We start from the raw sequence: 15930 nt of genomic DNA, 5'->3' as shown, positions 1-15930 counted from the left end.
TTTAAATCATGTTATCCACAACTGTGACATTTTATTTTATTATTATTTGAAGTCTATCGACCATTATTAGATATATAGAAAACCTTTAACATTTTCTATAAAAGCTTTTCACTTTTAATTTAGGGTGTTTTTCTTACTTTTTTTTTTTTTACCTGTAGTTAGTTCATTTCTCCTTTTTGGATCAGTTGAGTTTATTTACTTGGAGTGGTTCGTTCCCCCTCGGTTTGGTTTGTTTTCACACAGGCACAAACCTAAATGCACCAAAATGCGCACCAATAAACAAAGCAAGCGCATTGTCTCTTCTGATTGGTCAGAAATGTCTGGCGTGGGAGCAAGAAAGTTCTTTACTACTACTTTAACACTGAACATAGAAAATTTGATGTTACACTTTCAAACAGTGTTTTCAGCTGGATGTCAGCACAGGAAGTGCAGCTGTGTGGGTGTGAGCGGGGAGAGCTACATACATGGCATTCAGTGTGAAAAAGATTAGCATGGAGCAGCAGAGCTGGCATTATTTATTAACTGTAGTAATTATCTGGGTAATTAATTAGATTAAACTGCACCTGCACCGCATTGAACAGAGGTGGGTTCACATTCTCACCACAAGGAAACCACTCCAGAGTCTGTTTGAAAGCAGTCTGAGACCACCTTTTAGCCAACTGATAGTGAAAGTTTTAAATGCATTTAAGGGTGTTTTAGACAGGTTGGTTTTCAGTGCAGTGAAGAGGCATGAATAGAAACAGAATATACCGCTCTGGAAAAAAAAGAACAGAACACTTAATAATAACAAGTTTCTTTGATTTTACCAAGTTGAAATCCTCTGGAATATAATCAAGAGGAAGATGGATGATCACAAACCATCAAACCAAACTGATCTGCTTGAATTTTTGCACCAGGAGTAAAGCAGCATAAAGTTATCCAAAAGCAGTGTGTAAGACTGGTGGAGAGAGGAGAACATGATGCCAAGATGGATGGAAACTGTGATTAAAAACCAGGGTTATTCCACCAAATATTGATTTCTGAAAACTGATTCAGAAACTGAAGTAGTATTTTATTTTTTTTCCAGAGCTGTAGTTCAGTCTCTGTTCAGTCTCAAGAGAGACAACATAAAAAAAAAAAGATTAAAAAGACTGACTCTGTATTTACAGTAAATAAACGTGTCTGTCTGCGACAAAGCATACAGCACTGCTTGACTCTGCTTGTTTTGAATAAGCTTTGGTTGATATAATCACAGAAATAACAATTGTGTAGAGACAAATACATTGTGTACATTGTACATTGTGGGCTGGCGGTCCGCCGCGAGGTGAGCTACCGCCTCCCCAGACCCTGCTATATAAATTGTAAATTGTCATTGGGAAAACTGCCTTTATTATAATTATTTTTGTGTTCAATTTAAAGACTGTCCCTTATTTTTGTGCTTGTAATTTTTTGCCTTTTAATTTGTGCCTTATTTTGTATGTAAAGCGTCTTTGAGAATCTTGAAAAGCGCTATATAAATAAAATGTATTATTATTATTATTATTATTATTATTACATTCTCTACACATATTACTACTCTAAAAATGGATGGTAAACCAATATTTTGGGGGCATTTTAATACTTATTCTAGGGTAGCATTTTTACCTAGACCATTTATTAATAGGCTTAACTGTGTCATTCATTAATCTCTAGTGAAGTCACTGATTCACATATCCAACAATTAATTCCCACAGAGCTCCCTCACAATGGTTTAGGCCAGAACAGGATAACATCTGCCTGAGATCAGGTATATGTGCAAAATACTGAGCTAATTTATACTTAAATCATATCTTACATCATAGCTGCATTATGCATTATAGCTGCCGAAACTGTAGAATGAAACTACATAATAAAAATCCTAAGACTGCTGCCCAATACCTGTGCTTGAGAGCTTATTTAAATAAAAAATTATGACACAAAGCTATCTTCTTCTTCACTGGTGGAGAATCCCAGAAGAGGTTCCTCTCTCGCTCTCTGTCTGACCTTGACAATACTGTGATGTCAGTTTCTAAAGATACGGCAAGCTATACAGCATTCAGTGTGAATTTGAGGCCAGTGAAAAGTGTTGGTCAGATATTAAACTGTATGTTTAGAGCACTTTGATTGAAGGAAGGTTGTGTAAGTCTGTTAGACTGTGCATGCTGGAGCAGACAGTCTGCCTGTAATGCGGCAGTGATGCTGGAACACTGTCCCGAGCAGCTGCGCAGTGGCACAGTGGCTGGCACACCAGCAGGGAGCAGCACGGGTTAATTACCTCTCAAAAGCCGGAGCGTTGGCCTCAAAGCCGCGAGACAGCTTGACGCGGTGGGAGCCGACCTTTATGTACAGGTGGAGAGAGAGAAAGAGAGAGAGAAAGAGAACAGAGAGACATACGTCAAATGATATGTTTTTAATACAGAGAGAAATAACTAAATTGACGCAGCAGAGAAAGAGAGGGAGGCAGGCAGACAGTAAAATAAAAGAAAACCAAAAAAGGGTTTTTTTTTCAATAAAGTCTATTAAAGTCAACCCCAGTCTAAACAGATTTTTACCTTGCATTGAATATTCTAGCATAATCATGTATTTAATGCTTCTGTTTGGAGAAAACACTATTCAGAAATATTTGCAATAAATTACTGTCATTTTAAAATCATGTATGCAATTATTACAAGCTAATGATGATATAATAGCATAATTCAATGCAATTGCATCCTTTTACAGGGCAATGAACTTTTAATTATTAAGTACAGTTACGAGATCGAATTGGAAATATATAGCATGATATAAATTTTGGACATGTCATCCAGTCCTTATCATAAACACATAAAACATTAATTAAAAAGAAAACAAAGCCATATGTTTACATAAAAGACATATCAGTTTATTTACTTTAATAGGCTGTCCTTTCTAAGAAACATAATGTGCAATATTGATATCAGCACAAATTAATAAAGATGTCCATATACTGTGCAATAACTCTCATAATAATAATAATAATAATAATAGTAATTACTGTAAAAAGGCTAAACACACTGAAACCCAGGAGACTCTGAGGACCCTAAATCATAATAACATGCACATAAGCAATATCCTCCTTTAATAGTCTTTAATAGAGCTGTACTATTAAATTGATTTTATGGTCAGAGCTGATAAAAAAAAAAGGACATGTGTAATCTCGTACTTTGGACTATTTTACTGCTCTGAGCTCATTTTTAATGTTGTGGGCAGTGACACAATTATGTCACTGCTTTCAACTGCTGTTAAATGCATGAACTTCAACCTGCTTCCTCTCAAAAAATCGACATATACATGACGGATGCTACTGTAGATCAGCCAAAAGATGACCAATAAAATTTCAACTAAAATTCAATGCTAAACTTAAAGTTTAAATAAACGTATTTATAATTCAAAAAGTAACCTAAGAATTTGGTGATTCTAGATCTGTCTAGATCTATTTTTTTTATATTAAGACCATTAAATGGCACTAAAATAATGATAACAGAATAGCAAAAAAAACAATCATACATTTTTTAGGACAACACAATTTAAATTAATCATAGGTTTGGAATTATATACTTATTTCTTTACTTGCTGCAGTTCACAGTTATTGAAGCATTGGTCAGTTTTTGAAGCAGGACTGGCTAAAATATTGTTCACTGTTATATATGTGAATAAACATACAAATAAACACAATAGACAATATTAAGATTATCAAATATTATTGAGGTCATGTTCATGTATTGTACAATATATCGATAAAGTTATTATTGTGACAGGCCTAGGTGTTTCTAATGTTTCTAGGTGTGAGTAATGAAGCTTTAGACTTTAAGGGTTAGAAATGGGTACTAGCAAAAACAGTAAGCAAGTATTAGTAAGCAAGAATATGTTTTGGAAATTTTAGGAAACTGTCACATTAATAAAATATAAAAAAAAAAGAAAAGAAAAGAAATACCCACACCATCATAAGCCAAAGTTCCCTCAGCCAGGCCCACAGAGTTTGCAGCAAGGTAGCCCCAATGCTAGCAGCGCTTTTTTTTTTTGCAATGCTAAAAGTCACAGGAGCTCTGCAGGGTTTGGAGCGAATTAGCCGAGATGCTAACAGCCAGGCTCAGCTGGATTGGAGCCACAAGGCTAACAGACAAAACATCCATGCCCTTTAGTGTTTGGAGCAAATTAGCTGCAATGCTAGCAGCCAGGTTCAGCAGGGTTGGCTTGGTAATGCTAACAGACACAGCTGCCAGAGCTGCCATGCTTGGTATTAGTTTACTACCTCTTTACAAAGATCTGTTTTTGAGGTGAAAGATGCAAGATTGTTAGCTACAGGGTTACAAGAGTAATGTTAGCTGAAGTAGCTTAGATTTAGCATTAGCATTTGTTTATTCATCAAAAGACAAAATGGCTGCCTGCCTTTCTCTGTAAATCCTGGGACTCCTGAACACATAGTGCATTTAAAACACTTTACAATGAAAATGAAAATCCATCATAACTGAAATAAGGCTGGAAAATGGGCTAATTCCAAAAACTAAACACTGAAAATGTGCCAGGAATGTTACAAATAACATTTATGTCCACCATAATTTACATATTTAAATTCACCTAGTCAACAAGCTCACATGTAGTCAGTTTTTTGAGATGCAGGTCATGAACAGGATATCTGAAAAGGGTGATGTGCCAAAATAAAACTCCTCTTTACGTGTTTGTACATCACACAGCAGTGTGCACAACTGATCACACTGGTGATTCCTGTATCTACTGTAACTGTAGATTAACTCTTAGAAGACTAAATCCTATCGTTTCTCCTCGTCCACTCCTCCACCGGACTAAAGCAGCGTTATACTTGATCACTGGAGGCCTAGATACTAGAGACCACAGCTAGACATTTTAAAATGAATGAAAAATCGATGGAATGAGACCTTTAAAGGGAGTCAGATTCTGTCATAGAGACAGATTTCGGCACAACATCAGAAAGGGCAACTAGCTAACCAAATACCATTGTCAGGTCTTAAGACAGAAAGCAAACAAACAACTTTTAACCATTAAATGGCTACTAACTGCTTCAAATGTAACAACCACTGTAACAACCACAGTACAAGATTGCTTCACAGATTTTGCTGTTTTTAGTGCCAAAATGGTAAGCCAATGCAGCAACTGGACCTAACTGCAAGGGGCTTGACTGCATTTGCATGTATGAATTCTTGAAACCCCCCAATTACTGCAGGCTCTGACAATTCTTTTTCAGTCTCTACATTTTGGTAAAGCAATGGTCCCTCATCCATCATGAGAACAGCACATCTGCTCTAGCACTGTAATTACTGTTTTGGTCTCAAATGCATTTTGTAAACTGAACCGCTGTCACAGCATCACATTTCACTAGGCCACCATGAAGTCAAGACAAGCGTTAAGAACAGCAAGAACAGAAAATAGTAACACTGCCACATCAGCTCAGCTGCTCTCAGTCTTAATATTCTCCTGCAGTAGTCTTTTACAGCCACTTTGTTAACAGTCACTGATCACTGACCGCATCAGGCTTAATTTGGAGGAAGAAGGAGGGAATGAGAGTTAGAGACAGAGAAAGAGAGTGAGAGAGAGAGAGAGAGATGCTGGTCACGACACAGTTACAGTTTACATCCTGCCGCACCCTGCTTCACCATGCTACCTGATTTGATACCACATGTTTTCTTAACAAACAGAGCAACCAAACAATGATCAACTGCAATGTTTCCAGGATATTCTCATGTAATAAATATGTACTTGCATTTACATCTTTTCCATTTCCTCCAGTAAACCGCCTAATCCAGATTACACCCACGGATCGAGAAAAGTCAGAGTGTACAGCCTTTAAAAGCCTCTATATTTACCCTAGTCCTGCAGTAGGTGTGTCCCAAACCCACCCAAGATTCTTGCCCTGTGCAGGTCTCTGCCATAAATATTTAATACTAGCTCAGCTGCAGCATCCAGGGCATCTCAGGTTTCGCTCTGTTTCATGGGAAAACACTTCAGAGTGTGACAAGTGACTCTTGTATGGGAAGCATTATAATTGAAATGTTTAAATTAAGAGGAGACTAGAAGTTAAATAAATAAAAAACTATTGTAACACATATTATTAACATTTATAGAACAAAACGTGTGCTATTTGGGGCATGTACATTACCAGTTTGGACAGACCCTCTCATTCAATGTTTTCTGTATTTCTTTATTCAATTTACAGATTAATATTAAAGACATCAAAAAATTAAGGGACACAAAAAAGAGCTTGTCCTCCACAATCCCCTGTTCTAAAAACAACTGAGATGGTGATTTAATTGGGATGAGCTGGAGCTTTGCAGCGTGAAGGAAAAGCAGCAACTATTGTTCAGCACCTTCAGGAACTCCTTCCTTCAAGACTCTACCTCAAGAAAACACTGATTGTGCAAATCTGTTATCAAAGCTAAATGTTGCTCCTTAGAACAGGGGTGCCCAAACTACGGCCCGCGGGGCATTTGCAGCCCGTTTCCTTTTTTGGAGCGGCCCGCGAGGTATTTTAGAAATAGAATGAAAGTTGGCCCACTGTTAAGCAGGTTTTTATAATGTGAGATTCAAAGTTTGAACGCTAGGTGTCAGAAACGGACCAAAGAGTCTAAAAGCGGAGAGGGTGCGCATTTCTAGCGCAGAAAAATGGACCAAAGAGTCTAAAAGCGGAGAGGGTGCGCATTTCTAGTGCAGAAAAACGGACCAAAGAGTCTAAAAGCGGAGAGGGTGCGCATTTCTAGTGCAGAAAAACGGACCAAAGAGTCTAAAAGCGGAGAGGGTGCGCATTTCTAGTGCAGAAAAACGGACCAAAGAGTCTAAAAGCGGAGAGAGTGCGCATTTCTAGTGCAGAAAAACGGGCCAAAGAGTCTAAAAGCGGAGAGGGTGCGCATTTCTAGCGCAGAAAAACGGACCAAAGAGTCTAAAAGCGGAGAGAGTGCGCATTTCTAGTGCAGAAAAACGGACCAAAGAGTCTAAAAGCGGAGAGGGTGCGCATTTCTAGTGCAGAAAAACGGACCAAAGAGTCTAAAAGCGGAGAGGGTGCGCATTTCTAGTGCAGAAAAACGGGCCAAAGAGTCTAAAAGCGGAGAGAGTGCGCATTTCTAGCGCAGAAAAACGGACCAAAGAGTCTAAAAGCGGAGAGGGTGTGCATTTCTAGCGCAGAAAAACAGGCCAAAGAGTCTAAAAGTTCTCGCAATTAAGAGACATCATGAAATTAAACATCAATTTGAAAAATCTTAGTTTACACAACACTGTCAAAGATAAAGATAGTAAGTCAAGTAAAATGGTGTGTAAATGAAATAATCAGGAAAATGTATTATTTAAAGTGGTATATTTCATTATTTGTTTTATTACAGAGTCTGTGGCCCGTGATTTCAAATATATTTCTCCTTCTGGCCCCCAACAAAAAAAGTTTGGACAGCCCTGCCATAGAAGAACCTAAAAATATATTCAGTTTACCAAATAATTCCACATGTTCCTGTATAGCTTTAAACCGGTCATCAGTATTAAATATACAATGTTAAAACATCATAAAAAGAAAGAAAACACATAGAATGAGAAGAGGTTAGGACTGCAACTTATGAATACTTTAGTCGTCGACTAATCTGCAGAATATTTGTTCGATTAGTCGCGATTATTTTTTTGTCATGCCCACAAAGTATATTGTAGGAAACATTCTTTCTTGCTTTTTTCCAAGGAGATACCTCTCTGAAATGATTGTTTGTCTAAGAAAATTATTATTTTATTACAGTATGTAGTTACTTTAACATATTCCTACATTTCCTTCGGGATAAACCATCCATCCATCCATCCATCCATCCATCCATCCATCCATCCATCCATCCAAGAAATATTTTATTCTAACAACTATTTTTTATAGTTTATGTTGTTGATTATGCAGACTAATCGTTGCAGCCCTAGAAGAGGTGGGTCCAAATTTTGACTGATTCTGTACATCATTTTTCATTTTCCACCCTCCAAGCTTTTTTTCTAATACACATTCAAAACACCTATTTGAATATATTAAAATATTCAGAATCTGCATAATAACTTAAGGGCCTGGTGCTGATTAATTTGTTTTGTGTGTGTAGATTTAATCTGAAGGTGCCTGCACTGTTGGGTCACAAACCACATCTTGTTTTAACAATAAAGTAACATTTCACAATAAAGAACACCAACATTAAAACAATATGCCTGTGGAACCCTTTTAGGATCAGATGCATAAAAGCAAGAGGTTCCTCAACCAGCTCAAGCCACTACCTCTGTGCAATGTCAATGGAAAGAAAATACATTTTAAGAATTGCTTTAATTCAGTTCATGTATGTTCAGGATTTAATATAGAACTGAATAACATCTGTCCAAATAAGGCTTACCAAATTATACCCATCAACCTATCGGTACTTATCATCACTGACATTGCACGAAGCCTTTAGCACTTAAAAAAGGACCAGCCACCAATTTTCAAAGGATTTAAAAATTAAGCCTTCCAAATACCAGGTGTGGCTTGGCATCCTTCTTGTGTGTGCCAGAATGACGGCTTTGATTCAGATGCAACAAAATTCCCTGGACAGAATTCTTCCGATATAAAATAAACAAACACAGTCAGTGCACAGTCGAACCAAGCAAATGCTGACCGAGTTCTCTTTAATGCCAAACTCAGAGGTCATACTTCCAACTAAATTACAAAGATGCTGAGATAGAGCCATGCAAATGTTTTGCACGCTTACCTGTATACCTGGCTGCTCCCAGAACAGAGGTATCGATCCACGGATTTGAATGAAGGAAGACACTTTGTCATCAAGGAAAATGACCTGGTGATGACAGATCAACGTATAAATGTGCATAAATATATTTTATATACTTACAGAATTTACTACTAAAAAAAAAAAAAAAAGATAAATGCATGCAGGACTTAAACAGGACCTGGCTTTCTGTGTATTTATTCAATATCATGTTAATGCATCCTAACTGTTACAATATCAAAACTACCTTCTACTACCAGATCAGGAGAATCTCTCACTATCTTTAATAAACTCCTGAAGACAGAGCTCTTCAAAGATCACTTACTCTCCTAACACCTCTAACTAACTACCTTCTACTACCAGATCAGGAGAATCTCTCACTATCTTTAATAAACTCCTGAAGACAGAGCTCTTCAAAGGGCTCTTACTCTCCTAACACCTCTAACTAACTACCTTCTACTACCAGATCAGGAGAATCTCTCACTATCTTTAATAAACTCCTGAAGACAGAGCTCTTCAAAGAGCTCTTACTCTCCTAACACCTCTAACTAACTACTTCTACTACCAGATCAGGAGAATCTCTCACTATCTTTAATAATAAAATCCTGAAGACAGAGCTCTTCAAAGAGCACTTACTCTCCTAACACCTCTAACTAACTACTTCTACTACCAGATCAGGAGAATCTCTCACTATCTTTAATAAACTTCTGAAGACAGAGCACTTTAAAGAGCACCTACTCTCTTAACACCTCTAACTAACTACCTACTTCTAACCTCATTTCCTTCTTCCTCTCCTTCACTCCTCTATTCCATTATTTCCCTTTGACCTCCTTTAGGCCCTGTCTAAAGATGTTTTACCTTTAACTTCTATTACTTTTGAACTTCACTATTGTAAGTCGCTTTGGACAAAAGCGTCTGCCAAATGTAATGTAATGTAATATCGAAATAGAGAAGACCCACCTGCTCAGTCTCCACAAAGTTGGCCACCTGGCCATCGTCGTTGGTGCCTCGGACATTAAAGCGTGTGCCAGCCCTCTCTGAGCTGAGGCGGGAGATAACACAGGCTTTGGCTTGCTTGTGGCCGGCGTAGATAGTGCGGATCTCCACTCCGCCACACATCAGCCTCAGAAGCCAGTCATCACAGTTCACCCCATAGTGCTTCAAATGCAGATGCAGGGACTGATTCCTGATTCAAAGCAGTACAGAACATGATGTCATGTACACAGATTTTAACTGTGTATTTAGCTGTGATGGAGTCATTTCTTATTATTTTTACTAATCTTTAAAAACCTAAAAGGATTACCACACTGAGGAAAAAAATTAGGAGACCACTTCAGTTTCTGAATTAGTTTTTCTCATTTTGCCATTTATAGGTATATATTTAAGTGAAATGAACATTGTTGTTTTATTCTATAAACTACGGACAACATTTCTCCCAAATTCCAAATAGAAATATTCTCATTTAGAGCATTTATTTGCAGAAAATAAGAAATGGCTAAAATAACAAGATGCAGAGCTTTCAGGCCTCAAATAATTCAAAGACAAGTCAAAAATCAATATATCTTGGTATGTTCTCCTCCACCAGTCTTACACACTGCTTTTGGATAACTTTATGCCTTTACTCCTGGTGCAAAAATTCAAGCAGTTCAGTTTGGTGGTTTGATGGTTGTGATCATCCAACTTCCTCTTGATTAAATTCCAGAGGTTTTCAATTTGGTAAAATCAAAGAAACTCATACTTTTTAAGTGGTCTCATGCTTTTTCCAGAGCTGTATATGGAGATATCACAATACAGGGGCTGTTATAAATTCAATATAATATGATTGTCATAGTATAACAACATCATCATATGCCTTAAAATAGATATGCAGAGTAAAAAGATAATTTACTTTTTGTGTAAATTGTAATAGAGAGATCTGATATTGTTTGCCATCAATCTTTACATGTAAACTATGGATTAAAACACAATCAATACAGGATTGCAAAACATAATAAATGTGACACATCAATGTATTGATTTGTGTTACACCCCCCATTACTAAGCACCAGTAGCCAGACAAATAATCAGCCAAAATGGGACATAAACAGCAGCAAAACTGATAATTACACAATGTCATAGTGAGAAAAAGATAGCAAAAGTAACACCAGACAAGAATTTGACACCTAAGAATGCATGAGAGGCGTCTCTTTTCTAAGAAGGACAATAGCCTGGCTAATCTCTCCATTACGACATATAAACACAGCCAAAAAACAATGGCATTCATAAACTGTGAGCTCATGCCTTCTCCTCACAAATGTAACATTCACACATTTTCTTTTCTTTTTTTTTGCAACTGCAAAACAATTTCCAAGCAGAAAACATAAACCTGGTTAACTCACCAGAAGAAGCGATTGTCTGACGTGTCTTCTCTGATCCTGCGGTGTGCATTAAGACTGAGATCCAGGCTGACTCCAGTGGAGGACCAGGCAAAATAAAAATTCCCAGAGTTTAAAACCTTTCGCACCTCTGAGATTTTGTCCTCATCAGTCGGGTCATTCTTCAGGGAGATGAAGTCTGTAGCTGTGATCCGGAATACTTCAGAATCCTGTACCTTCCCCACCGAACTGCACCCCGTTGCTACGACAAGGCTGTGGAGCATGGAGTCTCCTAAAAAAAGAGAATAACATTTGTGAAATCAGTTTGTGAAAGAGGAAGCACGGGCTTGATGGGTTCACAGCTTTTTGCAACATTTTATTTTACTGCACACAGCATTTGAAAGAAAGAAAAAAAAAGCAGTATATCGTTTTAACATCATTATCGCAATGTGTGCATGCTCAAATGTCACATCACAGGATGCTTAATGTGCAAACATGTTTTATTTTTACAGCTCGATTCAAAATGAAATATTACTGCTCTCATTTTCTTAGAAATATTAAACAAAGACAGATTAAATCTGCCCAAATATATTCATTTTACTCAAATCTTCGACACACAGGATGCATTATTATGTCATGTTAGATTTTCTTCATGTGAAAACATTCTTACATTTTATACATATTGCAAATGCAATTCCAGTGCAGCCCAAGTACCAACCACACTTAACTGAACTGCAAACTATTAACAGATTAACAACTGATACAACAAACTTCTCTGCAATTAAAATAACAACATTATAATAACATAAAATATTAAAAACAACATTTTCCACAAGGCACAATAATCTACTGACTTCATAGTGCCAACTCTGAGGTCAACATCTCTTTAAAGAGATCAAGAACTTCCCTTTAATCTGTTTTGGGATTTAGCCCTGTTGTGGCAACACCCTATGAAGGACAAATGGGGAACTGTAATGTTCAACATTGTTCTGACAGACAATAACCATTATATTTCCAGTTAATGCTGGACAGTCTGTATACTCACCCAAGTTAAGACGAAGAACCCCCAGTATGCCATAAGCATCCAGCATCTTGGTATACGTGTTCTTGATGGCCTCTTTCTCTGCAGCCGCTGAAATTGAAACATGACAGATAACAGCAAGTTTTGGGATGCTAACAGGCACCTACATCTTTAAGCATTTAAACAATATTAATAGAAATATATAGAAGCATTCTCTTACAGAGCACAGCTACAGCTCCAGACTCGAACATCAAGCATTCTTCCCGGTTCCTTGTTTCCACAATCACGCTGTAGGGTGGCGGGTCCAACTTGTGATAAATGCGGTATCCTTTACTGAATGCCATGGTTGATGTTTGACACAACTTGCTTTACACCTGCCAATCAAAGACATGAACACGTGAGCTAGAATTAATCTTTCATAGCATCGCTGTCATGCAACATTCTTTCATTGCTGTTCAATAAAACAACGGAAAAAGATTTGATTCAATCAAGTCATTTTGGAGCATTTCTATTGGTCCATTTTTTAAAAAAAATTCACACAAGGAAAAAAAAAAAAACATTATTCAGATCTGAGAGAAAACAACTAGTCTTGCTCTCTTAGAGGTGGACCGATGACATTTTCTAAGCTGAGGAGCCGGTGCTTTCCTCCAAACATGCTGGATGCCCAGTGATGTGGAATCGGCATCACTTTGAAAATGAGAAAGTGGCTGACATTACATGTGTTGGAGAAGGCATGTGCTAATGATAGGATGAGTTCATATTCATATTCACTTCATATTCCTAAATTGGCTAGAAAATTGAGTTCTTTTAAAATATATTATATAAAAGAAAAAACTATATCCAAATCCATTTTATGTGAAAAGGTCATAAACCCCAGAAACGTAGATACAACAGTTTTGAAGGTCAGCATAGACATGCAGCTTATCACAGGACTGCTAAAAAAACAAAAAACAGCCAAGCTAGCCAGTTATCTTCTCATCCAACATCATATCATCTTTTTAAACATCACAGATCACAGATTGATTTTAGCTTAATCCTAGTCTATATCTTCCTTTTAATATAAAAGCTCCATTTCAAATTCTGTGTAGTCCCAATTCTATGTTTAACCATTTTCTGGGCCAGCATCTACAAGCAGAAGGTGCTCAGCAGGTTCTCACTTTACAAATACACTAAGCCAGGTTAGCTAGCTAGCCATCATCATAAACATCTTCAGAATGCAGAAAAACAGTGATAAAGATCATCTTTGTTTTCGCAGTATGGAAAGAGGTTATTTGAATTTAATGCTCCAATCTATAAATGATTGATCTGTCGTGCAATGATATAGAATTAAGCACGAATCGTGCCAGAGAACACCATAGAAGAAGGGGTCTGTCCTTTACTGCCATCGACATTAAATTAGCTAGCTCCCTTATACAGTTAAGTTACAGCACGACCAGATCGATGTAACGTTATAGCTATACGGCGACAGGTCACCATGAAAAAACACAGAGCGTTTTAATACCGAACCGAACCAGCTTTACTGAGCAGCACACAAACCTGCTGTTAGCCATCAGCTAGCCTGCTAGTTAAAGGATTGTAGCCAGGCCCTTAAATCAGAAGCTAAACAAAACCAAACATATACAAACAAATTATAACCCAAATGTTGTAGGTATGCTAAGCTAATGTTACATAGCTAACGTTACAGTAACTGTCACTTCATCTTGCTATATATATAACAGTAACGTTAGCTATGTTAGTTAACTAACCCACAGTAGTCGTGATTGTAAGGTGCATCACTAAAGCTAAAGGTAGGTTAGCTACCTTACCCTATCTCACATAGATTAGCTAAGCTAGCTGTTAGCTCCTAGCTCCACAGAAACAAACGGGCCCCAGTAAGGAAGTGGTCTTAGCTAGACAGATAACCCAGCTAACGCTAGCTTAGCCAGTCCTGTGCGACCTGAGCTGAGGAGATGGAGTGAAGCTGGTGGCCAAGGTTGTTTTCAAATGACTCACAAACATTATTCCCGAATAATTCAGCTCAGCTGCTAGCTGGCTATTCTGGCATTAGCTAGAGGACTAACGCTAACTAGCTAGGTTAATTCGTGGCCTCGATAATGTGGTTTATTATCAGGGTAACGTTAGGTTAGCTAATCCAACTCAAACACAGAGGGAGCTCCTGCAGAGAGCCGGTGTTCTGTCGAGTTGCGCCACCCATCGAAACGTGCTACCTACAGGCTCTGCGCATGCGTTATGTCTCATTTATTATTATTATTATTATTATTATTATTATTTTTTTACTATTTTCATGTTTTTTCCTGATAATTTATTATTCAATCTGAGCTCAGTGACATTTATTTTTTTGCTTAAATTAGATATTTATTACAACAAAAAATAAAAATATAATAAAACAATATATATAAAACGGCTTATAATCACAATAAATTATATTGCCATAACATTAACGTTACTCCGATACAACGATTTAGAGTAACTGTTACTCAAAAATATTACTGTAACTTCTACCGGGAGTATGTTCTATTTTTTGTATTTTTACAATCTTTAAATACACTAGGGTAGCACGGTTTGACAAGGTCGCACAAATTGACAGAACACCGGGAACTGCTGCAGCTTTATGCTGAAGCGTTATTAACTGAACTATAGCGTTAGCTAAGCTAACGTTAGCTAGGCTATCCGAGGCCAGCTAACTAGCACAGAGAGCTGGATAACGTTACAGACAGCGAACTGCCACAGAGAGCGTTTATACACTATATTGAATAAATGTAAAAACATCTTAAAAGCAGTTCTTGGTTAACCGAAAACTAAAAAGCATAAACGGAGGCTGGCGGTACCTGGCAGTGTTGTGTCTCCGCCGGTTTGACAGTCCCTGAATGACAGTGGTTCGGCAGGGAGCGGACTAAGCCCCGCCCCCCAGGTACATCAGGGGTGGTGTAATAATCTGCGCCCGTCACGACTGAGCTTTATTTCCTCAATTCTTAACCCTCTAAACATTTTACATTTACTCTTAAATACAGCTCTGGAAAAAAAAAACTTCAGTTTCTGAATCAGTTTCTCTGATTTTGCTATTTACAGGTTTATGTTTAAGTAAAATTAACATTGTTGTTTTATTCTATAAACTAGGGACAACATTTCTCCCAAATTCCAAATAGAAAATATTGTCATTTAGAGCATTTATTTGCAGAAAATGAGAAATGTCTGAAATAACAAAAAAGATGGATAGCTTTCAGACCTCAAATAATGCAAAGAAAATAAGTTCATATTCATAAAGTTTTGGGAGATCAGAAATTAATATTTGGTGGAATAACCCTGGTTAATAACAGTTTTCATGCATCTTGACATCATGTTCTCCTCCACCAGTCTTACACACTGCTTTTGGATAACTTTATGCCATTACTCCTGGTGCAAAAATTTAAGGAGTTCAGCTTGGTTTGATGGATTATGATCATCCATCCATCTTTTGATTATATTATATTTTATATAATTGATTATATTATATTATATTATATTATATATAATTTGGTAAAACCAAAGAAACTCATCAAAAAAAAATCATTTTTAAGTGGTCTCTTATTTTTTTTTCCAGATATGTGTATAAAGTGTTATTATAACAACAAGTCTAATATTCTAACACATAGAATATACTGTTAAGCTTCATATTAAACTTGTCAAATTAATTATTAAACAAAAACAACAACAAGAGAGCTGTTTTTAATTCAAATAATTAATTTATCAAAATAAAATCTATTTTTAAAATTTATAATGACCATTTTATGTAAGCTATATTGATTAGCTTTCCTCCAATTTCTGTTAT

General features: G+C 37.0%; 1 protein-coding gene across 12 annotated transcripts in view; it reads right to left on the bottom strand.

Annotated features, from left to right (window-relative positions):
- The window catches only part of synj1 (synaptojanin 1), a 47310-nt gene extending 32272 nt beyond the window's left edge, over window positions 1–15038 (bottom strand). For all 12 annotated transcript variants that reach the window (XM_022681451.2, XM_049468916.1, XM_049468918.1 and 9 more), the window contains exons 1-7: window positions 14951–15038; window positions 12343–12496; window positions 12147–12233; window positions 11126–11393; window positions 9708–9933; window positions 8733–8816; window positions 2273–2334 (exon numbers count right to left, since the gene is read on the bottom strand). In XM_022681451.2, the coding sequence (XP_022537172.2) occupies window positions 2273–2334; window positions 8733–8816; window positions 9708–9933; window positions 11126–11393; window positions 12147–12233; window positions 12343–12466 (851 nt within the window). In that variant the 5' untranslated portion in view covers window positions 12467–12496; window positions 14951–15038. The remainder of the gene's footprint in view (window positions 1–2272; window positions 2335–8732; window positions 8817–9707; window positions 9934–11125; window positions 11394–12146; window positions 12234–12342; window positions 12497–14950) is intronic.
- Window positions 15039–15930: the final 892 nt, after the last annotated feature.

Source organism: Astyanax mexicanus, chromosome 20, assembly GCF_023375975.1.
Source record: "Astyanax mexicanus isolate ESR-SI-001 chromosome 20, AstMex3_surface, whole genome shotgun sequence".
NCBI lineage: Eukaryota > Metazoa > Chordata > Actinopteri > Characiformes > Acestrorhamphidae > Astyanax > Astyanax mexicanus.
Note: the sequence above shows the minus strand (reverse complement) of the source record. Positions and strands in the feature narration are given on the sequence as shown.